Raw genomic sequence first — 27,518 nt, 5'->3', positions numbered from 1 at the left:
AACCACGCATTAATTAACACCTTTGTAATTGCGCGTTAAACAGCGAACACAGCCGAAGTGAGTGCCATTTTACAGAACCCATCAAGATTTTAAATGCAGCCTTTATTTGTGTCATACATAAATACATCTCATCGGTACAATTGCAACAGCTATTACGAGATTGAACGTCTCTTCGACCGAATAAAGTAATCTTCAAACATTAACGTTTCGTGGGGCGTTCATTAAAGACAAGTAACACGCGAATCATATAGAAAATCTGACTTTTCCGGGCAAGCATATGTACCTGGTACTCAATGTACGAATTACATTTAAACGGATCGACGTTATTCGGGAGAAATCCAGAAATACTCTGTGTATGATTTAATTTCAGCGCATTCTACGTTCGTCCAAATAAAACTTACGCATGCACGACTAACTTTGGGATAAAGGTTTGGATCGCGACTGACGTTCGCGTTAAGTCACGTTCCCACGTGTCGCAACGCGCGGCACAGAACGCTGTCATAAACCGCGAAGTAGGACATTTCTATCCCCCGAATGAAGTCACTTGGAATAAATCTGTTCAGTCTATTGCAATTTCTCTAGCAAAGGATGAAGATGGATTATTTTTCGCTTGATTCTTTCACTGAACAATTTTCACCCAGATAATAAACAGCTGGTGCTTTGTGCCACGCTTTGCACGCCGGGGAACGTGGTTCGACGAGTTTTAAAGCTAGGATTAAAGTTAGGTATAGAGCTAAGACTAACGCTATCGTCTGTTCAAATTAAATAGTATTAGCACCTTTGTGGCGGCGTTTCTACCAATAATACTTCTACGTATCCTCGTGTATCGTTCGAAATCAACACCAAGCGACATATTTACATAAAACCTCTCGCCATCTTAAGATATTAGCGAGGGAATCCGGTTAAATAATGGGCAGTCGAAATAATCCACTTGCTGCGCAGCAAACTAGTGCGAACGATGCTTTCTTTCTCGTGGCATTTGATTCAACTATTTTAATTTTAGGGTTTTTTTTCTGCACGCCACTGAAATTGCGATTACTCAGAATTTATAAGGCGATAACAGAGGTGTTCAATGCGTGAGTCAGTTGTGTGTTGAATCTTGGGAAAGTAGCACGTTCGTTCTCGTTTGAAATTCGCGAAGGACGAAGACAAGAATCGTATAATTTATCAGCGTATAAATATAATGGAAAACAACGTGAGAAATTATATCATTGCGCTGCAATTATAATTACTTCACTTGGTATATTATTCTTCTCTGGTTGAAAAGAAAAGGGGACATACTTTTTTATGTTCGAAATATAGCAGCCAATATTGACAGCAATAAGCAAATTGAATTTTATAATTGTAAAAAAAAAGATGGGCTATGTAATTTCGTTAGAAAAATAAATCTCTATAATAGGTAAACACGCATTAAGAGATTACAATTAAATTTTAAGATAACTCGCGTAGAAAAAGTAACAAAGAGGCAACGAAAGTAACGCGAATGCACTTCAGTCTCCATCGGTAACTTTGCGTCATAATACAGAGCACAGCTTCGAAAAAGAATTCAATCCAAAGGGAACTGAATCGATTTGTACAATTGTTCAAGGGATCATCACATCAGGCTGGCTATTCATTAAGGAAGATTATTCATCTTTACGCGGCCGAAGGCGTGGTTGGAAGAACTCGTGATTAAACATTACGGGCCTCTGCTTCAAGCCCCCTTTCCATTTTTCGAAGGCTACCTGAATTAAAAATAAAACTTGAACCGGCTGGAAATAAAACTCAACTTCAAACTTTGCACTCCGAGTGGGAAATACATGGAAGGAGCAGATAAATTCTAACTTTCCCTGGAATGATTAAAGACGCGTGTATCGCACTAGCAGCCGCACACATGGGGACCACAATAACCCATACATTTCAGACTAAAATAAGTGAAAGAATTAAATTAAAAAACTACGGAATTTAAAGACCGCAATCTTAGTAAATAAATTTCTCGCGGAGGATACTATAAAATTCACAGCTTACTATGATACTCGTGTTCATTCATTCCATAACGTATAGTGCATGTACGAGCTACAGTGACTTAGGTGTGAAGTCACTCAAAACTGGGGCCCCGAAGATTAACAGAAAATAAAACAGAAATTGAAGATACGGTTTATTGTTATTAAAAGACATCAATTAAGCTTTGCTAGTGGCTATTAAAAATTATCTCATTGTCAGCACATATCAAATGCAAATCCATTTTAGTAAGGTATACGTACTGCATTAGGACAGTAGTAATATAAATTATTTTATATTAATAACTTATTTGAAATTAAAATCACTGCGTGTCTTCAAGTAATTTTGGAGGTTTTACCCTTCAGGGCCCCGGGTTTGTCCTGATCTTCCCTAAACACAGTCCTGCAAGAGGTAGTAGGAGGGCACGTTTGGCGGCCCGTACCCAGCAGGGTGTCGGTTAAGACCTCGCTGAGTAACATCACACCTAACAAGGGACGATCCCGAACTCGAAAATTCAAAAAATTATGAAACTTTGTGAATATGTAGGGAATTTCCTCCTGATTACAACGCAGTTTTTGTTTGCTGCCGAAATTCACTCGCAGGGGGTGAAATTAACCCCTGAAAATTCGGCTATGTTCCGATTTTGTATTATAACATGAATGTAAGAGATAGAAAAAAAGTTTCAAGGCAAAAGTTATTTCTTTTAACTAGATCTATCATTTGGTAGACAAATTATTTTACAATTCACGAGTTATAACAGAAACTCGGAAAATAACAGGATTTTCAGTGGTCAATTACACCCCCTTAGAGTGAATTTAGGCAGCAAACAAACATTGCATTATAATCAGGAGGAATTTCCCTCCATATTCACAAAATTTCAGAATTTTTTGAATTTTCGGTTTCAGGGTGTTCCCTTGTAAGTCACTGTAGCTCGTATAGGCACTACACTAGCACCCAAATCGTCCCCATGTGTATGACCATTTTATAGTAGATACTACACGAGTTTTGTAAAAAAAAAAAACATTTCAAGCTTCAGGTTCGACTACAATGTTTCAGATACCAAAACTACTTCGTGGCCGATGAAGATGAATATAAGGGCTGGTCGACTGGTACGCGATGAACCGTGAATGCCTTGTATACTAACCCCCGTAGGTGCAAGTCCCTAGCATAGATTTTCAAGCTCCTTTCGACGTTGCTTAACTACGTCCTTTCACCCCTTTGTAACGCGACCCTGCCGCGGACACTCGCGCCAGAAGTATCAGGGCGCGGGCTACAAGGGCACGAGCAGCATGCATGATTCACGACTCGCGCGACGGCGTAATTGCGTGGCTGTTGTTCACAGAAGTCTGTTCGACAGGAGCTTGAGGCACTTAATCCCTTCGGATCTTGGCTAGTGAATGACTACCGTGGATGGGTAATGTATTATTAGGTCCGTAACTTGGCATCTATCATAACTGCGGTTAACCCGGCTATTGGGAGTTAGTCTGGACGATTACGTATATCGAAATGTACTCCAGGTGTCGTTCTTGCTACAAGTATTCATAGAAAACTATGGGTAGGAATATAGAGCTACTAGGACTTAAGCATACGTCTAAATGCATTCCCTGCGAGTCTGTGTAACGCGTTAAATTAATTATAGTATAAACTGGAGGTGTATGTTAATATACGTCCCCTCGAGATACGCTGTGCGAAATTGGGAAGGGGATTTCATCCCTCTGTTATCTAAGCGGGGGAATCTTTTTTGGAAGGAATGGCCCACGCTTCTTCATGCAAATTAGATGTTCGAAGGTCTCTGGAGCTATTGAGCGCCTGGTAGGACACCCTGAAGACAGCGAGTAGCTTCTGGGGTAATTTTAACACGTCCACTGTCTAAAACGTCAAGAGACTTTTCGTAGAAAATAAAACAATAATGTACAGCCTCTGGAATGTAATTAAATCCTTCAGTTTCAGACGCTTCGATCTGTTAACTAGGGAGGAAGAGTTAACGAATAAATACGGCATCATATTTAAAATTCGCTGTATGGAGAACTACGTGAACTCGTTTCTGTTCATTGCAGGTGGTTTCTGACTAGAAAATGATCCAGTTAACAGGCTAATCATACCAGTGATATTTGTCGTGTGTTCAGCGGACCTCTAGCATAGATCCGTAGACTGTAAACGTGTTAATACTCCAGTAAGGACATGTGCCAGTTTGAGATTACCTTCCCGCCACAGGGCAGCCACTAAATTGATTAAGAGCGAGGGACCAGCGGAGAACCATCCCCTGGGGACAGCAATCATCTACCAATATGCCACGCTGTTGAAATAAAACTAGCGAGCAACCTTCGGAAGTGCAATCAACGAACTCCATCTTGGAGAACTTGCTCCAGTGCACAGATCTGATGGAACTGGTCGGACCGACTTCAACAATTCGATAATAATATACACGAATATGATCAATAGCTAGCAGATGTGATCCTATTCCACTGCAAGTCGAGTCTATTCCTCCAATGCCCTAAGTCGCGAAACTGGCGATCTAAGATGGAAGAACTATGACCATTAGGAACAATTGGGGTTGAATACAGCAGTGTGTAAAGACGGTAATTAGAACTGAAAGGATTAGAGATGCACTGCCACATTTATCAGCACAAATATGTTTCGTTGCTTTTAATGACACTGGTGGTTGGCTACTGGTATTGACTGATGCCTTAGAAGTTGAAGACCCTAATGAAGGCGGAATTCAGGTTACAATCCCTTGCAATGAGGTCTTTCGCAGAATAAATATTTCTCTGTATATTATGCAATTATGAGCCTGGCGAGGAAGTGGAAGATTGTACAAAGCTCAGTTGTTGGATGGGCACGGTGAATCCCAACTGGAAGGGTTTCTTCCGAACTTTAACCTTGAAAAAAATTCGTTCCTCGAGAAATGGTAAAAGAGTGTTCCCCGATTAGCTAAAAATTGAAGCTTCAGTGTTCATTTGTCAGCTTTAAATATACGTAACGAGAGGATCCCATATTAACATATATTTCTAAGACGACTAGTTACTGCTACTGGAACTTACGTTATTCAGGATAAAAATAGAGGACAATTATATTACGTTCCAGGAATTCTTCTACTAATATATATATATATATATATATATAGAGCGTTATTATGTACACGTAATAAAATAAGGTTTAAAGAAAAATATCTCTAATGCAGAACGATAGGAATCCAAAGCGCCGCGCAGGCCGAGCACGCAATTCGTTATCAAATAAATTGTACAATTATATTCTATCACAATCATCTTCTAACCTATTACAAACGAGCCTTAAGGAGAGCTCTACGGTAACACCGATATACAATTAAAAAGAAATAACATTTGGCATTGCTTTGCACGCACTTAGTCGCAACGGAAGTGTCTCGCGATTAAGTCCGCGGAAAAGGGAACGGCGGTGAACCGAATCGCGTCGAAACGAAGGAAACAGAAAGAAGCAATCGTGCGGCAATACTCTCTCCGATCGTGCTGTTTTTTCTTTTCGTAAGTGTATAAACGAGAGGAGCAAGAGGCAAACCGAAGACCGGTGTCGGTCGTTACTCGTCCTCTTCTTTAAAACCGTCTCCGTTATTATTTTCCAAGGAACACCGCTAATGCTCGTTGCTCGCGGCCTAGCGACAATTAATTAGCATACACACCCGTACAGACAACGATAACATTGTGTAAATCGACTACACGATGACGCAACTACGTGTTCTCTATAATATATTGCCGATAAAGCGGCGCGATTACAATTGGATCAGCTAGGAGGCTAGAAAACGCATCGGATAAGGACAAGCCGTGCCGAAAGCGGCCCGGGCTCGGAACTTTGAACAAGGACGAAAGTTATCGGACGTGACGGAGACTCGTATGAAATTGGAAAAATAATCTCTATCATCCATGCTATTTGTCATCATTTATCATCGTCGCCACCTGCTTGTGCTAGCGCTCTGCTACCCAACGATTATAATAGTACATAGTACGCGTCTGGTGGATACATCTGGTTATTAGAAAAACTCTCTGCTTCATTGCTGATCGAGCTTAACTGGTATAATCCATGCATGGTATTAATCGACGCTCTTTAATAGTTTCCTCCTTTTTTTTGTTTCTTTTATCTCACTCCCTCTCGCGCGCGCACATACACACACTCTCTCCTCTCTCTGTCTCTCTCTGTTTTTTCATTTTCTTTTCTGTCTCTCTCTCTCCACTGACGAAAATGGTCATCTTGTGTGCCTGATCTCTGTCCCCTGCCCTAAGTGTACGTCCGTGTTCTCAACGCTATGCCGACTTAGTCGCTGCGATTAGCGTGGTTTCGCTAGTCGACAGAGAAGGGCCGGAGGGTTGTGGTCGCTAGTTAGGATATGTCAGCTGGTAGTAGTCCCCACCCGCGGAGTCCTCATCGGGGCTTTGCAATTGCTTCACTCGCTTTATTAGCGCGCTAGAACACAAAATACTATCGCTGAATTGACGTCCTTCGGTTTCTGTTTTTTTTTTTGTTTGTTTATTTATTTATTTATTTCGATTGGCATTCTCGAGCTTTATATGTTCTACGACTCTTTCTGGGGGTGTAGGGGGACAGCTGCACTCGTGCGCTACCGATTTTCGCTGCGCGCGTTCGTCGAACTCGTTCGTGGCGCGCTCGTTTAAGTAATATTGAAATTAACAAGATACTGCATCTCCTCTGTAAATTTAGCTTGAACGATCTTTATTTCGCCTGTGCAGAAGCATCGACATCGCGCTACGGTGGGCCATTTCGTTAACGGGGGGTTTGCGCCTTGTTGGACTGAAAAATAGGTAATTCTTTGTGAATTTTTTCTACAAAAACGGTTCGATAAATTAATTTGAGATTTGGCAGGCTGTTTTATTGTATCTTGAACTATTGTTCTGAATTTTTGTGTGACAGTGAAAAGAAAACATGGCAGATACAAAAAGAGCGTTGAAAAATAATCGGGTGGTCCTGGCGTTGACGAAAAGTACAGTAAGGTTCATCGGAAACGCAAAAGAGAAAAGAGATTCTTAATCTATATGAATGTGGCTATCGGTGGTAGTAGATTTATTGCCGTATCTCTAACCGTTCCTTTTTTATTAAAGAAGTTTTCCCGATTTTGCGGCAAAACCTGTTCCAGACTCGAATCAGGACGCTTCGCCTTCTTCAAAAGGCTGCCATTTTAACATTTTTTTATATTTACTAATAAATCTACTACCACCGATAGCCACATTCATATAGATTAAGAATCTCTTTTCTCTTTTGCGTTTCGGATGAACCTTACAGTACTTTTCGTCAACGCCAGGACCACCCGATTATTTTTCAACGCTTTTTTTATATCTGCCATGTATTTTATTCACTGTCACACAAAAATTCAGAACAATACTTCAAGATATAATAGAACAGCCTGTCAAACTTCAGATTAATTTGTCGAGCCGTTTTTGTAGAAAAAATTCACAAAGAATTACCTACTTTTCGGCCCAGCAAGGCGCAAACCCCGTTTAAGCGCGTCGCTGTAGTCGAGTTCTCTGTACTAAATCTGGAGAACGGGAGATTGGCTACGTGTAATCGCTGCGCGGGGAGGAAACGACTGTTTTGGATGATATTTTTTTGCCGCGAAATTGGGGTCGACCACAACGCATGGACGGTTTCTTGCAGGCTAAAGGGACAGCACGATTCCCCTAGCAGAAAGGAACTGAAAGAAGCGAATACACGGGACGAGATGTGACGAACGAAGTACGATGCGAGCGGAGGACTTGCGGAGAGATTACGCTAAAAGGACCGTGCGACGAAGCCCCGACGTTATTGTTAACTAAACGACCGGCTTTCCCAGCCACTGGCTTTGTGAATTTTCAGGATAGGCCTTCCTTTCGCAAGCTTCCTTTGACTACGTCCATTGTTTCGTGTGACGATTAAAGGGTAACGCCACGATGATAGGCCAAAAGTGGTACGACAACTTTGGAGGTGATTTGAAAAAAGTTTATGAACTTTATTAACAATGTAACATAAGGTTCTTATGATATGTGTAAAGAATGAGTAATTAAAAGAGAAAAAATGTTTTTTTCTCAGATTTTCCATTTGAGTCATTCCGCGGTGGAATTTTTCACGTCCATACCGTTGCAGCTAGAACAAAATGAGAATAAGTATGGTAATCTATACACTAAACACTACAGAAGTACCTAAGATTTCGAAAGAATATTGAGTTTTGAAGGAACAGCGAACATTTTAAGTTTCCCATCATCTTGAATTCTCTAGCAAAGAAAGAATTGCTTTCAAATGTTCGCCATTTCTTCAAAAATCAATATTTCTTCGAAATCTTGGGTACTTCTGTAGTATTTAGTGCGTGGATTACAAAACTTATTGTCTTTTTGTTTTAGGTCCAACGGTGTGGACGTGAAAAATTCCACCGCGGGATGGCTCAAATGGAAAATACGTATCAGCTGTGCAGCTGTGGCACCGCCATTTTTTGTTCGAAAAATCTGAAAAAAATGTTTTTTTGGTCTTCGTTATACGTGGCGTAAGAACCTCGTGTTGCATTTTTAATACAGGTCATTAATTTCTTTAAAATCACCTCCAAAGGTATCTTACCATTTTTGGCCTGCCGTCGCGGCGTTACCCCCTTAAACTCTAATGCGCAACTCTTAATTTCGATCTTGCCGCGGGGACTTCACGTGTCTCGAATTAAACAGCGCTTGGGTACTTTAAACGGAACTTAGACGCGATTAAAAAAGCTCGAAGCTCCGCTTGATGGGAAGTATTCTTAGATTTTCTGAGCGCCTCGCAGCTGACAGCGCGTGACAATTGACTTTCTTGACGAAATAAGGATCGAACCAACTACGAAAGCAACGAAAATCCGAGTCCAAGTAGCAACACGGTACACGTGGACAAGAGACACAGAATAACACTAGTCAAGTCACTTTAAATCAAGTACGACGAACCCTTAATCCCTATTTATATACAAACTCAAGGTAGTTAATTAATTAAAAGGACACAGCTTTGTGACCTGTTATTTTCACATAAACAGCACGAAACGTGTGCAAACAGACTAAATAATTTCACCGAGTGTTCGTAACAATAGTAATTAAGGGTTACTAAAATGAAAACGTAATTACAGAATTTCGAGAACGCAAGGCGCGGAGCATACAACGCGTAAGTACAGGGTGTTAAAAAAGTGATGGTCACTGCTTCCAGGGGTGAAGCTAGACCTTTGGATCGGTGGAGATTTATAATAAAAAAAAAATTGCCGCAAAATTGTTTGTATCATTGAAAATTACTTTTTTCTTTTAATTTTGAAAGGAACTAAAAAATGAATAAAGTTTTGGCATGTATAAAATCCATTCTTGTACTTCATGAAACCATTTTTCACGCTTTAGAGAAAACGGTTCCCCTCAACCAGCAGAATATATTAATGTAAACAAATTTAACACTAATTTTCGATGCGAGAAACAATTTCAAGACAAGTGTTTTCGACAAATCTCCACCGATTCAGAGGGGTAGATTCACCCTTGAAAGCAGCGACCATCACCTTTTTAACGCCCTGTACACTTTGTACACTAGCAACGTGGATTTCCGAATACCTATAAGATCAGTCCAAGCAATCAAGATATACAATTGATCATCCAAAATATTCCGATTACCATTCAATGCTTCGGAGCTCTACAGTCTGTAACGTTACGGGGAATTGTACCAAGGCAGAAACTCTCAATCACATAGAACTGGATGTCGGAACGTTACTGGTCTACGAGTTCAATTCGCTACGGTTCTATGATACATTACAAATCGGAGGAAACTACGAGACGACGGAAGAAGGAAACTGACGTACATCCGTCAAATTCTTGTCACGCAAAAACCAGGTGATTGCCCATGCAGCGTACACAATGAAAAGCGCAATTAAACGAATCACAACTTACAAGGGACACTACGTGAATTAATGCTAAATAAATAAGTCGAGTACGTGGCACAGGCTACGTGGGAAACGTTTACTCGTACGCATCGTGGTATCTGCTGATGCGGACGGAAAAAATGGCATATCGGATTTTATCGATATCAAATAACGTTACTCAATAAACAGCAGGCAATTTATAGTAATTAAAGTCGTATTGTTGTACAATTCGAGCTAACCTTTATCTCGTATCTGCGCTGAGTAAGACTTATTACAGGGAAAAATGGAGTTAATGTTTTTTCATTCTTTCACCGAGGCAATCGGCTTTTGTTGCCTTACGATTAATATATACAGGGTGAGTCTAGCAACGCCGGGTTGTACAAAGGCCCCAGAAAAAAAGCAGAAATGAAGAAGAGAGAAAATGGGAACGAAATTTTTTTATTTGATTAAAATTAAGAAAAAAGAATTTTAACATAATTTCTAATATAATAATCTAATATTATTAGTGGTATGGCGATAAGAAAGTCATATATTTAAATATGTTAATGTTTATTTGTTTATTTCTGTTATTTTATTATTGTATTCCCTTTATTACTGTTATTATTATCCTCTTTTCGTGTTTTCGTTCTGTGAAAAGATGTTACGCTTTTTTAGCGTTGTGAAATTGTTTAGGTCCCAGAATATTTCTTGCAAAATTTGCCTCCTCGATTATTTTCTACTTCACTTGGAACGGAGCAATGGCCCAGTTGCTAGAATCACCCTGTGCATGTAATATGTTTAACAAATTAATTAAAATTAAGTTGTAAAATTAACTAAAGTTCCCACTATTTATTGAGTATAGCTGTAAGGAGACTGCGGATGATTATGCATGGGATATTTCTGTTCAAGTTTCGTTCTTTTACCTATGTTCTAAAGGAATATGCATTTTCATAAGCATCCATAATCTACTTATAAGGTGAACAACGCAACGCTGGGCTCCATGTATTGTAACTCACTGTACACGATTCGTTGAACTTAATACAGGGGTGCCTGTGTAATTTAAGTAACATCTACGATAATTTTTACAAAACCCGACCTTCCAAGCCCGCATCGGATTAAGCGGAACTTGGATTATCCGGACTATGGAGGCTCCGCTGTATTAAACTCTTATCTGAATTATTACCGGGCGGCACTTCAGGTTACATTTGCTTACTTTTCCCCCACATAGTTACACGAATATTCTCCAAATACCATATCAAAGTTCGTGCTTAAATATATCCACCTACTAGATAAAAAATCTTTATCAAAAGTTTAAGTTCATACGTAGATTAGAGATGTTAATCTTTCGTAGACTCTTTCTTAGAACACCTCGTATTACCCGATAAAATGAAATCATTAAAACTAGAAGAACATAGCTATCAATGCCATTAAAACAGCAGGTGGTATTTAATATATACGGGAATGAATTTTAAGAACGCAATATGCAGTACATTCCGTGTCACGCGAAGAGGATATTCGTTTAAATTAATACAGACGCTGGCAATCTTCATTGCGTCACTGTCGTATTTAACCATTTGACGATGGATTACCAATGTCACGAGCAACAAACATAATAAGTGACATTACGCATGAAAAAACTAAAACAAGACTAGACTTATACTGCCCTCCTTAATTAGACTGTCCTATTTAGCGTTTCGAAACATCCGAGGAAACTGAAATTTCATCATTTTATAAATATAAATTAAATTATAATAAATTAAACTGCTTCTAGATCTCTACGAAACACATAAGGTTTTCTAACTTTATTCAAAAGGTAAAAGACGCGCAGAACTTCAAATATTTCAACATTTCTTGAAAATGGTAAAATGCTAAATAGGACATTTTAACTAAGGAGAGCAGTTTACCACACCTGCAGAGGACATAATGAAGGTGAAACATTCGATATGTGGTGTTGAAACAACTAGGCAAAAAATTAACTTACACTAGTTTTGCAGTAAGCTTTAGAGGGCCGGGCTGGCCACTACAGTGGCCACCTAAGAATTTGGATACTTTGCCGGCCATTTTGGTGGTATACATGTATGCATAAATTTTAAGTAAATAGAATTTACAATTTTAATGTAAAAATCCCGGCCCTCTAAAGGTTAAACGGCTGGATAATTCACACGATGATTAATCCGTATTCCGAATAACATTACTTTAGGAATGAAAACTGTTACTCGAGAATGCAGAACGCTAAACGATAGGATAAATTCAACTATTCCACGAATCTAACTCTTTTACTTCGTTTTATAGCTCTGTAACGCGACCCTTCTTGTAACACAATCCCTCACTGGTTAGGTCTCACTTTTAACGCGCGATGGACAGGTGGAATCAGTGAGAAGGTCATGACCGCGACGATAAAAAAAAAACGTTATGGTAAAGACTTTTGTCCGCTCGGGTCGACCTGGCTGAATTTTTTTGCGGGCCGTAACAAACCGGTAGAACCGAAAAGACTATCAACCATCGCGAGTATTATTTGTAAACACAGGCTCGAATAGAAATACTGTCTTTTGAAACAATACAGGCGTGTTTGATTATTTTTCTACCCCAGGTTAATAAAATTATATCGCGAATTATCAACTTATTTTTGCATTGGCGATTGCACTTTTCCCGTTTTTTTTACCAGGGGCGTCCGCAGACTTTTTTTCCAGAGGGGAGCAACTTCGGGATGATGGTAAAGAAAAATATACCCCACTTGCTTCTTTTAACCTATTTTATAGCGCCAATTTCATTAAAAATTTAAAACTGAAATTTAAAAATATTCCTTTTATTAGTATAAACTTAATAAAGATCAGTTTTGAAAAATAGGCGTTTTTTTCTTAAAAACCTGGGGGGCAACTGCCCCTTTTGCCCCCCCCCCCCCCGCGGACGCCCATGGTTTTTACTACGAACTTATCCCCACCCTGAGTTTTAACGCATTTTGCGCCAGCTCCGCCAGTCGCAGACCCTCGCGAGGAGTTGGCAAAATTTCACTTCGACACGCCAATATTATGTGCTTATGCTATCGCTAAAGTATGACACGCATTATCATCGAAATTTATATGGGTACCCCGGGCGAATAAAGGCACCCATAACTGGTGGTGCATTAGTTTCGCGTTGCTTGATCTGTAGCTTCGCAGTTAGCGAGACAATGTGCAGAAGTTTCGTAGAATGTTCTCGTAAAAATACTAGCTAAAGAAAATTGGTTGGGTAGACCGGGGCGAATCGGATCGCTTTGTGTTTGATGGTAAAACAATATTAGTCAGACATTAAAAAACAATTTTCTTAATATATATTCGTGAACAGTGCACCTTTAGCTTGAACGTTAATATATAAAAATTGAAAATAAACATAAAAATCTTTCATTTATAAACAAAAAACGAAAAAGAGAAATATCCGATTCGCCCCGAAACTTATGGCGAATCAGATTGCCCAGAAATCTCTGAAGAAACTGAAGTTTCATAACAAAATCTCTAGAATCATCTTAAACAAATCTAATTTAATGACAGTGAAGTCGAGTGACACTACACAGAACACAGATCGGAAGGATATTGCCGTTCTTTGCCGCCTCTATCAGCACAATTCTCGTGGCACCACTCTTCTCAGACAATCTTCTGAAAGTGGACGAACTCATTTTTCACCATAGTAAATACAACGCCATCTTCTAAAGACCATTTATTCATTTATTTTTTTCGTCATTTCTTTAGACTTAATTTTTATCACAGCTTCCTTTATTTTTTGGGGACACCATGATGTACAAAGCATCTGTATATAAACAATTATATTTATGATCATAAAAGTACTCAAATGAAAAAGAAGAGTGATCCGATTCGCCCCATATATAAGGATTTCAAATGTTGTAGATTACATAAACATATTACGATATAATAGTCTAAAATACACGAAATACTAAACTTGGACACCGTGCGAACCAATAACAATAAACACATTTGAATTTTCAAGCTTACTTTTCATTTTAAACACGAAATTGTAGGTTAGATTCGCACCAAAATTGTAACAGTCGCACGCGTCCATCTCACTGAAACCGTCTGCCAGCTGTAAACACTGACTTAAAACAATTGACGCGCTATTGCGGTTGGTGCGGGGGACAGGGACGATGTACTACGAACGATCGGAATACACATTTCTACCGCGATGTAAGAAATATGGACTAAGAGCGGTATTCTCAGTCGCTACTTATTCTTAAGCAAATGCTTAAGCATGCGACATCCTCTACTAACCTAGTAGCTAGTAAAGGATGCCGAATGCTTAAGCATTTGCTTAAGAATAAGTAACGACTGAAAATGTCGCCCTAAATTCTTATTTTGATCCGATTCGTCCTGGTCTGCCCTATTAGGGTTTATATACATGAAACAGCTCCACCTAGCAGAATTACGTGTAATCTATTTGTCACGTGTTCTATCTCGAATGGTTTAACAGTTGTACAAGAGAGACTCTAATAATGAATAAATTCCTCTATATACTTTACGAACTGACCAAATTAATTCGTTAAAATTGGCGACATTAACGCTGATAATATATTAGCAAGATATCTCTGCCGAAGTAAACTGGATGAATAAGCGGGGATTGTATTTGTAGCATAAAATTACCCATCAGTAGATTCGCTGACGTGACACTCTTTCGCTGGTAAAACTTCTTTGTTAGACATCAAACTATGCTTCGAACCGACCACTTCAAGCACAGCACAGACGCGAGTCTTTTATATCCACGCACTGTTGTATTATTAACTATTGTCCTCGCACTTTGTTCTTTGGTAAGGAGTTATTCGAAACTGATGGAAAAAGTGCGATAACCCGGTACGATTAAGGATCAGCAGTAACGGAATAATGCGAACGGTCGAAGCGTCCACGCGTTACTAACAAACGCGAGTTGCCGGCTGCGCCATGACGCTACCCTCAGCCAGCGAATGGGGGAAGGGTGGTCACTGGGTGGGGGGTTGAAAGTGAGTCGCGCGCAGCCGCTCGCTAAATTCAAACGCATACGATTTTATGCTGCTGCTTTTATCGTAATAGAATGCTTTTCAATGGAACTGTTAACACTTTTACGGTTAATGACGCGTTACTAATTATTTCTACTGTTTAAAAACGTACCGTCACCGACGCAGTGCTGTGTCTTCCTTTAAAAAATATTTGAATGTTTAAATCACTTTAATATTTGAATACAGAAAAACGCGAGAAATAACAACAGCTTTAATAGGAACCATAATTAAATTATACACAATCTATGTCTGGAAGAACATTCACTCTTGAATGCATTTGATATTTAATGCAGCCAAAAATTAATCAGAAATCATCTAAATGCGCTTGGGATGTAGAACCGAATGGAAGCAGAAGAATATCGAAACGATGAGAATATTATTTTAAGTCCGTGAGAATAACGAAGTAGTTAAATGAATTTAGCGATATTTTTAGTAACTTTGGGTATGTATGAGATAGTATATCGTTTTAACGGTACTATTTTTCGTTTGCTAAAGAATTTTCAATGCACATGTCGTAAAGGCGTGCGTAAGTAATTTCTATGGAGTTATTGATTTCGATACGAGCGTTCTGACGAGTGGATATCTCGCCCGAAGAGAAATCTGCGAGCCTGGAATGCAGTGGATGGACGAAACAGAGCTTTTAGACGTCATGGGACAATGTGTCGCGCGTATCTCGAAACCTGACACATTTCACAAATGCGCTCGCTAAAACGATTGCATTTAATCCGGTTGGCTAGCCGACTCGAAAAAAAAACCGACTCGATCTTCATTCTTCAGACATTTGTTATAAATAAATAATGTTTGCTAGATTCGCTGTCACCCTACTTTCCGGTGATTGTAAATTTTCATCCTTTCAGATAGACCCAAAAGTTATAAAACTTGCTACAATTATATTTCATATACAATCATATCGAACGCGTAAGCTCAAGAAGTCACAAACGTGCATAAATACGTGGACATGCATTATTTGTTTACAAAGTTGCGAAGTATCTTCACCAGTTGTGAATTATAGACGAAGAATTGATAGAGACGTAAGTTACGCTGCAGTGTCTTATAGCGTTATTTGCAAAGACGCGTGATTAATTGTTGCAAATTATTTTTAAGCAGAAATGGCCAAAATTTTTATTTAAATAAAATTTTGAAATAATGAGTAAAAGTTAACAGAATTAGAATAAAAGTTAATAAATACACCGGGGTGACTTCACTTTTGATACATGACGAATAATTTTTTTAACTTTTATTTAAATACAAATTTTACCCACCTCTGCTTTTAAGTATGGATCTGAAAATATTATTAGGTCGTCCCTATAGTCCCAAGAAATGTGGTTACAAGCTGCCGCAATTGTGAATGAAACCGGTACATAATGCTGTTTACAACCTTTTTTCTTTAAGTACACCTTACTTTTTTGGAAATTTTAAATCATACCAAACTTTGATAATACTGAATGTTGGAAACGCCCTCGCTATAAGTATTCATGCAAAAGATTTGTCGCTATTATGGAAAAGCGATTAGACATAGCAAATGTTAACAATGTGCGGTAATAATAATAATAATAGAAATTAACAGTTACGAGAAAGTGGCGAAACAAGATAAAATAATAAAATATATCATTCTGTGTGACATATAATTGTTATTTTTAATTACCTCACGTTTAAAGATGATTAAAACATTGTTACTTTAAAAATGAACATAATTCATTTCTACTGATTTTGCATACTAAGCAATATTATAATTTAATTTTGAAATTTTCATTTTTTATGAAGGTACGAAGGATCTGTTAGTAAACAGAGATTTTCTATACTTCATGTTTGGACTTTATAGAAGAGAAAATACATATTTCATACTATGTAATCTGTTTGTGAGCAGTAGTTGTATGATTACTGTTAGTAGTGATAATAGTAGAGTCAATAACTGTATATGTGCATGAAGATTCGTAACTAGAATTTTTACTAGAATTTGAAGTTAATTATAAATGTTACGAAAACTGTGTTGAATAATTCTTTACTATGTTTGTCAAGAGCAATTAATAACCGCAGCCTGCAACATTTATGTGTAGTATCATACAACTTACCTTATATATCCTAGAAATGAGAAAGAACCTTCTCTAACGATGCTACGATATCTCTTTTCAAGATCTACTTTTCAATAAGTATGGAATCTTCTCATGGACCAAATTATACGCATATAAACGTAACTAAACTCGTATTTACATTCCACGAAGATTGAATATATTATTTCCGTATTATTTACACGCATAAAAATTCCCAACATTCGGAGTTGCACAAGCCATAAGAATCAGTTGCTGCGAATTACAGTGAATTCTTCTTTCAAATATTACCGTTATTGCAAGTCCCGCCCTACTTTGCGTAATATGAAAGACTGGGTGGAAAAGTCTGCACTTTCGATCGCGTTTCGAAAGAATGCCGTCATGAGGTTTGAAATCTTATTCCTGATTATTTTCACCTTCGCGGAATAGAATGTGTTATTACTCCGATGAATATTCAATGAAATTGACTATCCAAGCATTGTACTGAACCTCTGAACCGAAATGAAACACGCCACTCGACGCGCCGAGACTTATTCTGTGTGGTAAGTGTGCATATTAAACGTGTAAAGTAACATAGAGCTAAGCAACATATAATTATATGGAGGAAAACACGACGAAGCGATTTCCAAGCTACGAAAGGAATTGTGCGCCTTCTCGAAGTAGGTACATCAACACCAATGGTGGCAAGGACACTGATCTATGTTCAAGAATTATCTCCAAGTGATTTTCAAAGCGGCGACATGTCTCTTATTACTTGTAAAAGGGCTTAAAAAATGATTAGTATATTCTGCTCTCGATGCACTCGTGTCTACCATAGAAGCATGCATTGTTTTAAACCATGATCAGTACCAAAGCGATTATGTTCCAACGGGACTATGAAAATTTTCAATACACACCCTATTTCGTTGGCCTGTTGGTTATTGTTATTGGTTGATCCACTGTTCACATTGTTATTAAGTGTATTGGAATTATTAGTTTGCTGCAACGTCTGGCACGTGCCCAGCAAAGAGGTCCATTGCCTCATCACTTCTTCACCTTGGGCTTCCAGCTCGGAGAGAATAGTGGCATCGTCCATATCTTGCAACGGCATGTTTGCCTCCACCCTGAAATGTACAACAATATTCAATGCATTGATTTTTCCGCATAACCAAACTAGGCATTAACAGAGGAATAACAAGGGTTGTACAGGGTGTACATAGTAACAGCCATATGGCAAAGAGAGTTGTAGACAAAGCTTTATCTGGATGAGTGAATTAATGTAACGGAGTAATTTTGAAGATATATTTTTTGCAAGAAATGAAATTCAATCTGTTAGGATTTGGTGGGAAATATGACGACAAATGTAACGACTACCGAGGGTTAAATTTGTTTTAAGAATTCTTTTATGGAAAAATATTTATCACTTTAATTTATTACTCGTTGGAAGCGGAGATATCGCCAGTGTCTCGAAAAACGCGAAACTATTACGTTGTACACTCTGTATACGAGGTATTTATAACGTCAGCGAATAAATTTGACTCGTAATAATCATTAAAATAAGTAAATAAGTGTTAGTAAACCAGTTTCTAGCTAAATTACAAGAAATTTCCAAATTCGATTTAAATTTGAAGATACTGTTCCAACAGTAACGATTCACGAAAACAAATCAATTAAATAAATGGGCAGGCACGTGAAACAAGTGGGGAAATAAAATACTAACCGATGTTGATCTTCGTAAGAGCTTGCTTCGCTCTGTTCGTAATCCAATATTAAATCATCAGAGGCAATTGATTCGCAGGGAGATAGTGTGTCGACACTGCCAGCTCGGCTTATTCTTTTGCCATGGTGGGGGCTGTTTATTGTGCTCTTTCCATGCCCCACGCCTGTAAGAATAAATTGTTCATAAATATAACGCACTATTTAAAAAATACAGGATAATCCTTTCAAACTCTCCGACGCGATCATTTCCAAAAACAAAGACATGTACTGAAACTGTTCATCATTTCGTAGGACAAGAAATATTCGGTGCGCAGATGGGCGTCTCATAAAGCCAATAACAAATTGAAAAGTATTCGAAAAGGACAGTCTCGTCGTCAAATTAAAGATCTAAACATCTGAACATCAAAAAAATATAACATACGATGTTTGAAAAGTAACCTTCGCCCAAAACAAAACGAAGTTGGCCCCAAGCAGCCTACATAAAAATCAAATCGAAGATTTCTCGTACGAACAGTTCTTGGATCCTAATAATAATTGTACATCGATTCTCGCGTTACTAATGATACATTCATTTCCCTATCCTTTCTTCTTGCAACCGTGACTCGACCTACGTGAACTTAGTACACCCGCTGGAAGTTCAGTCGTCTTTACCTGTCTTAGGACTGGACTCGACCAAAGTGTGGCTGTTCTCAGTAACGACTTGGCTGGCCATGGCGGATTGCGTCTCAGCGCCAGCCCTCGAGTTGTCGTCGAAAATGAGGCCAGGCTGATCAGCGATCTCGTCGTCGAAGAATTCTTTGCCCTCTGATAAGCTCAACGAATTCGAAGCGTTCGTCGGGGTGCCAGGGCTGTCGTCGTCAACGGTATTACCGGACTGCTCCATCAGCTGCTCCTTTTTCGGGGCTTTGGCGTCTGAGTGCGTAATACTGGCTGTAAGGCTGTCGAAGAGGCTATCGACAGGGGAGGTTTCATCGTCGATCAGGGTGGTGGCGGTGGCCGCAGCGGCCGCGAACGCTGGATCCTCGATGGTGAGAAGGACGGAGCGTAAAGCGGCTTTCGGCATCGGCCCGTTCTTGCCGGCGTTCGGCGCCGCTTGCATATGCTGGATAGAAGTGGAGCGCTGGCACTCGTCGCTGGAGCTCAACGAATACTCGTCGGCCATAGCCTCCCCGTGCCCGTATTCCGGGTCGTCCGAGCTCGGGGGACTGAAGTCCGACTTGATAGAAGGGATTTTCTCGGAATGTGATCTATCTTTGTAAACCTTCTCCTCGCCCAGCCCCTCGTCGTATCCCTCCGAGGAGGTGGTGGACATAGACGTCGTCGACTCGGTGTACCTATTGTCCTTGTTCACGATCCTCTGATACTGCGTCGCCCTTTCCCGCACCAGTCCGGTGCTAGCCGCCGTGAAGGTCTTCGGCAACGGTATGACCGATATCTCGGTGACGGTGCTGTCGTCGTCCCTGACGTCTCTCACATCGAAGCTTTTCCCGTTCACGACCATCCTCAGATTCCTGGGTCTGCCGGTACCGCGCTTCCTCGACAGCGAGCCGTCCGTATAGTCCACGCCCCTTAAATCGTTCTCGCCGGGACAACCCTGCTGGCTTCCGACTCCGGAATCCTCCGTGCCGGAGCCTTCCTTCGAGCTCGACGAGCCTTTCGACGCGGCGGAGACCTTTCTGCTCTGATTTGCGGCGGTTTTAGCGATCTTCGAGTTCGCGTCGGTCATCCTTACGGCGTACTGAGGCTGCGGCAGATGGCTGGTGTGCAGGGTATACCTGCCTACCGGCTCCGGTATCCCCGACGGTTTGCGATTCCCATCCGCGTGCATGTTGGCGGCGTTGTACGCGGTCACGCTGTGCACTGGCGACAGCTTGATCTTCGTCGCCGGTGCCACGTTGCAGACCTGCACCACCCTGTGCGGCTGCTTAGCGAAAGCGTCCTGCTGTTGCTGCTGCAACTTCTCCTGGTTGTAGTGGCTCACCGTGTGACTGTTGCAGATGTCCCCGACTTTGTTCGTGAATTTCGACTGCGCCTGCCTGTAGCCGAATCGGTTCGTTCGGACGGCGATGCCGCTTGACTCTTTCTTCGGCGGGGCCAGCCGAGGCGTCGACCGGCCGGACGACGAGTTGTGCATCGCGCTGCCGGTGTCGTCGTCCCGTCTACGGTTCTGCTCGGGGCCCGCCGACTTCGATCGCGGGTGCAGCGCGGTCGACTCGTTCGCGTAGCTCGTTATCGGCATCGGTATCCCGGAGGCCGGTCGTCGTCGGAAGCCAAAGGACATCGCCGTGCCGCGCGTGTGCGAGCTGCCGCGCTTCGACGCGCCCTTGTGGTCGTTCTGAAACATCACCAAAGAAAACCACTCGAGAGTAAGAACGCCTGGAATCCTAGGAATCTTTCGCCAGCGCCCCGGCTTCACGTTCTTGTCACTTTCCCGCATAGCGCCCCGGGATCGATAAAACGGACGCGCGGGTCTTTTACGCGGCCGTTTTACCATCGCCGTTATTTTTACCTTTCGCGGTGCCGCGAGGAAATACACTAATTGCAAAAGTAGCGCCCCGCCGGTCGGATAAAATCGTTGCAACCCAACGGCGTCAACTGTGCGTCTTTGTTTTTTATTATTGCAAAGGGGGTTGTCGCTGTTAACGCGGATGCACGTGTCCTGCCGTTTCGGTGTTGGGATGAGTGTGTCGGGAATAGTAAGCGCGAGAATGGTGAAACTGAGAATGCAATGCTGAAAGCTTGATCAATTTCATCAATTTCTACTTTAACTTTTATTTTATTGTGGTCACAGGCGCGAGAATAGTGGAATTTATTAATGGCAACGTATTCGGGTTCGGGATTATAGAGACAGCAAAGTGGAAAGGAAATTACATTTAAGTGCTTCGTTCATTGACGATTTACAGTGCCGGACAAACAGTTTTCTCGGTTTGTTTACTCTTACTGTCACCGAATACCTTTGTCACTCAGAATTTTGTTTATTAGTTCAAAATATATACTTTGCGGTAAAATTTGTTGAATTTGGTAACGTAATTTATTTACCATCCTGGCCTCCAGTAGCGCGCCCAGAAGGGGAGAGGGGCAAGGGGTCCTGGCACCCTGAACGAGCAAGGAGATTCATGTATCCACGACTGAAGTAATTCAAAAACTTTGTAAAAAGAAAAGAAAACTGGATTTTATTCTTTAAATAAAACTTTCTAATCGCCTAATGAATTTTATTGTGTTTGCATTAAAAATATTTTTATCCCTCCAACTGTGCTCCCCAAGATTAAATCCTGAGTGCGCGGAATTGAGAAAAGTTCTCAATACACGTCGCAAAAAGTCTTCTCGGTAATGCCGCGGAACTTCTACATGAATAAATTCGTGAGTTGGCATTATCTACTGAACACTTATCTCTGTTATTATACTCCGCGGTTTACCAGGTTATCAAGCAGTACATATTAACGTAATGAAAATTGTGTAACTACTTTTGTTATTAACTCATTTTCTGTCTTTCATGAAACCGTAGAGAGAAAGTTATTTTAAATGCGTTCTAAAGGTCGATAGATACTTGTCTGCTCTGTATGCCGCGTTACAACGGAGTATTGAGCATGTCTTTATTAAATAATAAAGTGAAAATATAACATAAACATTGAAGTACCCATGTTTCAATAAAAGCGCCCTTAGCAGTCGATCGACAGTTTCTAGCTTCGTAAATTTATTTCGTAATTCGTCATCTCATACCTACAATTGTTTCTCTTTGTTTATACGCGAAAGATAATTGATTAAACCCATATCGATATCTGATATAGATACCAATGTCATTGCAGCGTGATTCATAAATTGATGACTAATTGAGCCGTTTATTTTGAAAGTGACCTAAGTCCATTTAGATTTAAAAGTTTGTTCTATACAAACGTTTAATACTAACTTCAAGTTGTACACGTTTCTACAGGCAACAAAAAACAATTGACAAATGGACTTAGGCCACTTTCAAGATGAACCGCTCAATTACAAATTAAAGGACAAGCAACATCCGTGTGTTCAACTACGTGCAATATAAACGAACAATGATATCAGACGCATTCGTTTTGCTACAGCCTATCGGTGTATCGTAACACTCTGATCAGCCACTCAATAACATGTAACAGATAACACCGCCGAGAAGGTGGAAGTTCAGAAACGTGAAGTAATCCGATTCAAACTCCAGAAATAGAGCAACTGCGTCCCCAAATCGACGAACTTCTCTATGCCCATCGTACACTCGTTCTACGCGAGCGCGTGCCACCAAGGCGTGCGTAAAACCGGTGTTGTCGAGGAAAACAAAAGTTAACACCTAATTCTACCCACCCAAAAAAAAAACAATCCAAAAATCCTCGAACCTACGCAACGACACTATAATTACAATCCTCCCTGAATATTACAAATCCCACCACTAAACACCTGAATCCTCCATACATAAAAGTACCTTATGCATACTTGCGCAATACACCACACAATCGTTGCACTGTATTAAATGGCAACGCGATTAAAGCAGTTTCACCTGAATAAAACGATCTCCGCGCGTGGAATCTTCCTTCTAATCGGGACCCTGATAATACCTTTTCCTGACAACTAGCTCGATAGCTAGCTTCCCACATTGCGCGTCTTTGGCCGCCGTTGTTGCCATTTGTCTTATTGTTTTGCCGCACGGGCCCTCGCAACGTGTCGCGGCGGGTTGACACTAATCCCCGTCCGTAAATGCCGCAACGAGCAAGACCTACATTTCGCTCGGGTAGAGCGCGTGACAGTGGCCGCAGAGCCTATCGCACAGCCTTGCGGATCACTTTGGGACAGCCCGGAAAGGCCACTCGAATTCGGGCAGGAGAAACGCAACACCGCGATGACCGTGGAGGTGTCGTGCCCTGGAAGACCTACGGTGGAGGCGATCGCGGAAACACATAGAAGGATGCATCCCTTACCGCAGCACCGACTCCTTTCTCGTTCTCCAGGGGATCATCCTCGCACCTGGTGCCAGCAGACCGGTAATCCATGCCTCCGGTGGGGCCAGTGTCGGCCGGCTGTTTAAGAGCACCGTATTGCAATCGATCCCGGCGTCCAGGCCGCGAGAGAAGGTTACGGCTCGCTCTCTTCTAAATGCGCAACGGCGTCATCCTGCACCGCTCTGTGCGTGAATATTTTTAACCGAGGGAGGGCGCGGCGCCGAAAGTACCGGGGGCAGTTTTCTCGGCCCGAGCGAACCTTCCCCGTAATCTGTCACCTCCGTGGAGAGAAAGAAGGGACCCTGCACGTTCCCCGCTCGTAACGCGTTCGTCGCTAAAAGACACGCGCACCGAGAACCGTCGCCAGCTGCCCCCGCTTACCGCCCCCGGCCCCGCGCCAACAGCCCGATCAAGCTCTTTCCCCCTCGCGCCCTCTTCCTTTCTCCGGCTTTCTCCCTCTCGCTCCATCCGCCTCTTCACCCCCTTTCGCGAGCTCCTTGTCCCGCGCGCCCGGCAAAGCCTCCTATCCCTATCGGAGCGTCTCTGTCCGACCCGCTGGCCCGTCACAGAGGAGGCTCGCACGGCCAGCCAGAAGCGTGGAATCGATCGACGTGACTGCGCCGGCGTCGCGACGCCACCGCACACCCGCCGTCACGCTCGCGTCGACTGCGAACGACTGATCCCGCGAGTGCGCCCGCGCGCTCTCGACGCCTTCCTATATCTGCTCCGCCGCGGCTCCGGCCCCCTCCTGCCGGCCGCCGAGTACAGCGGGTTGCACAAAAAGCGGACCGCACGGAAAGTCCACATTCGTGCGACGGCGACGAGGGGATTTAGCCGCTTCATTGAATCCTAACGCTTACGGATCGCCGGCACAGTTCGAGCTGTCGGCGATCGGCCGACCCTCGCTGACTGATTTAATGTCCCGGCGCCTCGAAAGAGACCGCGAGGAGGGCCACGCCGATCGCGGACGCAGGGTTATGCAATTTTAGGAAACTATGAGTAATGTGCGACGCGCGCTGCTCGCCTTTCTTTTAATTAATAGAATTCGTTCGGACGCAATTCTCTTCCTTGTCGGCTTGATTTCTCTTCGTCGTTTCTAGGTCTGGCTTTCTGTGAAAACTTCCTCGGCTCTTGTGATGAGCGCATGGACAGGGCACTTTAGAGTGGAAGTTTTTTTGTCGGGAGATGAGGATGCTGTGGGGGATTATGAGATAAACAGTTTTTATTAGTATCGTTTTACTGTATCACGTCGTGCAAGGAAATTACAAGCCTTTGAATGTTAGGTGCCCCGGCGCCTGGCGATAGACAACCCGCGCCACCATCTGATACCCACGGATGCACGCTGCTCCGGCTATGAATACGATTTACAATGCTTGGAACAGTAATATGATGTTCAAGGGCACCCGTAGACATTTTTCCAAGGAGAGGGGATGGAGCAATTTTGAGGTGGCGGTAATAAAAAATATAATAATGAAAAAACAACCCTGGCGATCATAAACACGCGGTGCAAGTGCCCTCTTGCTTTTCCGAACCCGTTTTGAAGTGCTAACTTAATTAAAATTTTAAAACTGGAATTTAAAAATATTTATTTTTTTAGTGTAAACTTGATAAGATCAGTTTTTAAAAATAAGCGATTTTTCTCAAAAGCCAGGGAAGCAACTGCTATCGAAAGTGTCGTAGAATGAGTTAGAAAGGAATGGAGGTCGATCAACGTGAGGCACAAGTCGCTGCTGTGACAATAGTAGGCTGCCTATCGCCAGGTGCCGGGGCACCTAATTGTGAAGAGCCTGTAATTTTGTTACATGAAGTCATACAACAAAATGGTGTTAAGAAAAAATGCTGCTTTTATCGTCCTCTATATAGTTACAGATTTGTAGCACGGATTTTGGAGCACCCTGTGTCCACTTAATACAGGGTGTTCCAGACTTCGGTACATCTAAATAATAAAATAGGTTCATACAAACATGTCTTCTATTTAATTTTTGTTTTCTTTTCAGATAGCATTTTTTCAGAATTAGACTACAATACTGTGTGGAGGATACTGAGTTCTGTTTGTAAATAGTTGGGAGGTCCTGAGCGACACTACCTCCATCTAACAAAAAAATGATTGCGATACAAAATTCGCTATAACTCGAAAACAAAGTGAAATAGGACATGTATTTATATGAACTTGTTGTATTGTTTAAAAGTGCTAAAGTCACTCCTAAAATATGTCCCACTTATTCTGGAACACCCTGTATACACTATCCTTATATCAACACCAAACGATATACAGTAGCATACAATTACAATGACCCATGACTTGAATTCAAATACGCGTACTATCTGTCCATGTTGTAGATTTAAGCCTTGTTTGTATCACCGCGTGCCTATATCGTTGCACCAAAGAATCTTCTCTGACTTGCCGCTGCGTGAAAGCGCGCGCGCGAGAGAGGATGCAGCGAATGGAAAATTAAATATCACGCGTACTCTCTGTCACGCCTATCCGAATTAGTTTCTCTGCTAAAGGATCGAGGTTTCTAACGATTCAATAAAAATGCTCGGTTCATTGTAAATACTAGATAAGATTTTCATTCGCGAGATACGAAGTTAAATTGTGATTTTAGCTGCATATAGAGTGCGATCTTGTACAGTTATACAGAACGCACTGGAGTTGGCTAGAGGAAGTGTCATATCATCCGTATAAACAGTTACTCCGTAAGGCACGTGTCTCTCTTGTGGCGCATTAATTGTTTAAAAGGTTACTCTTAAGGGTTATTAGCTTTGACTTACAAGGGGAGGACACCATGTGGTAGACACCGATTTTGACGAGCCTTGGCACCATGGATCTATGTCGAAAATAAGTAAATAGGTGTCCGAGCGTTTCTGCCAATGTTATGGGCAATAATAATAGAGATATTTACATGGAAATTATTAAAAATTTCATAGTGGCCGTAGGGTTTTAGTGGGTAAAAATCCCACACTACCCTGTCCCCCCCCCCGGGGGATTCCCCTCTGAAGGAGTCGGGGTGCCTTTTGAAGATTTCCCCAAGAAAAAAATTATAAAAAAAATAATTTCTAAAAAAAAATTTATAAAAAAAATTTATAAAGTTTTTTTAACGTGGAGACATTAACTGGGTGTGCTCCAGACCAAACCGCGACCTACCTTAGGATAAAATGTAGTTGCAGCGCGATAATGGAAAAGACCCAAAAGTTACATAAATGAGTCTGACACCGATTTACTTTCTGCCACTCGAAACATTCTACCCAGCAGTTTCTGTTTACCTTATCAATCTTATCTATAACTAATCCGAAGATTTTATTTAATAAGCACGATTGTTCCACTCGCGATGCTTATATAACTCTGCTTCCTGATGCTATCTTATCAAGCGTCTTTGTTTCGGCATTTTATATTTTATTCTTTAAAGATACCAATCTATTACTTGCCCCCTATTTACCGCGCAAATCAAACACGCGAATTAATTACAGGAGTGCGTTGTGAAATCTGAAATTCGTGCGGCAGCAATGCAGGACGGACACAATACAGGCGCGAGGCTGAAATGTAGGAATCAAGCCCGGGTCTTATCACCGCCACGCCAGACTATAAAAGGAGGACGTAAAGAGCATGCACCAGAGAATCTCTCGCACAATATCCCTTTCAGACAGCGTGATAAGCTCTCTCCCGTGCTCTTCAGTCTTAAAACTGGAAGCCTGGAGTCTTCCGCTCTATACTAGGTGTATACTTCTCCGAGAACTACAGCACTGCTACTTCAATACTCCACCCTCGCGACCCTTCGCTCATTAATATTGCGCTTCACGCACGGACCTCGACCCTCGCTAGAAAATGCACTCGAGCGTCTACGTACGTATCTAGTAAACAGAGGACCAATCCAAGATACCAGACTACCTGACACATTCGCACTTTTCGTGACGGACAGGTGTGATACGATTGTCTAGCAGTCTAGGTGTACGATGCTTTTGTAGATATTTCAATT

General features: G+C 41.5%; 1 protein-coding gene across 10 annotated transcripts in view; it reads right to left on the bottom strand.

The window, feature by feature from the left end:
• LOC143366500 (uncharacterized) overlaps window positions 1–27,518 on the bottom strand; it is an 81,152-nt gene that overhangs the window by 34,317 nt on the left and 19,317 nt on the right. For 8 of the 10 annotated variants that reach the window (XR_013084747.1, XM_076807614.1, XM_076807618.1 and 5 more), the window contains 3 exons: window positions 19,238–20,921; window positions 18,588–18,750; window positions 17,785–17,991 (listed from right to left, as the gene is read on the bottom strand). Coding sequence is in view for 9 of the 10 variants with exons in the window: in XM_076807614.1 (XP_076663729.1) it covers window positions 17,785–17,991; window positions 18,588–18,750; window positions 19,238–20,921 (2,054 nt within the window). In the remaining variant the exon portion in view is untranslated. Of the gene's footprint in view, window positions 1–17,784; window positions 17,992–18,587; window positions 18,751–19,237; window positions 20,922–23,163; window positions 23,427–23,523; window positions 24,234–27,518 lie in introns of those variants that run through there. The other 2 variants (XM_076807617.1, XM_076807619.1) reach the window with 2 other exon arrangements.

This window comes from Andrena cerasifolii, chromosome 2, assembly GCF_050908995.1.
Source record: "Andrena cerasifolii isolate SP2316 chromosome 2, iyAndCera1_principal, whole genome shotgun sequence".
Lineage (NCBI taxonomy): Eukaryota > Metazoa > Arthropoda > Insecta > Hymenoptera > Andrenidae > Andrena > Andrena cerasifolii.
Note: the sequence above shows the minus strand (reverse complement) of the source record. Positions and strands in the feature narration are given on the sequence as shown.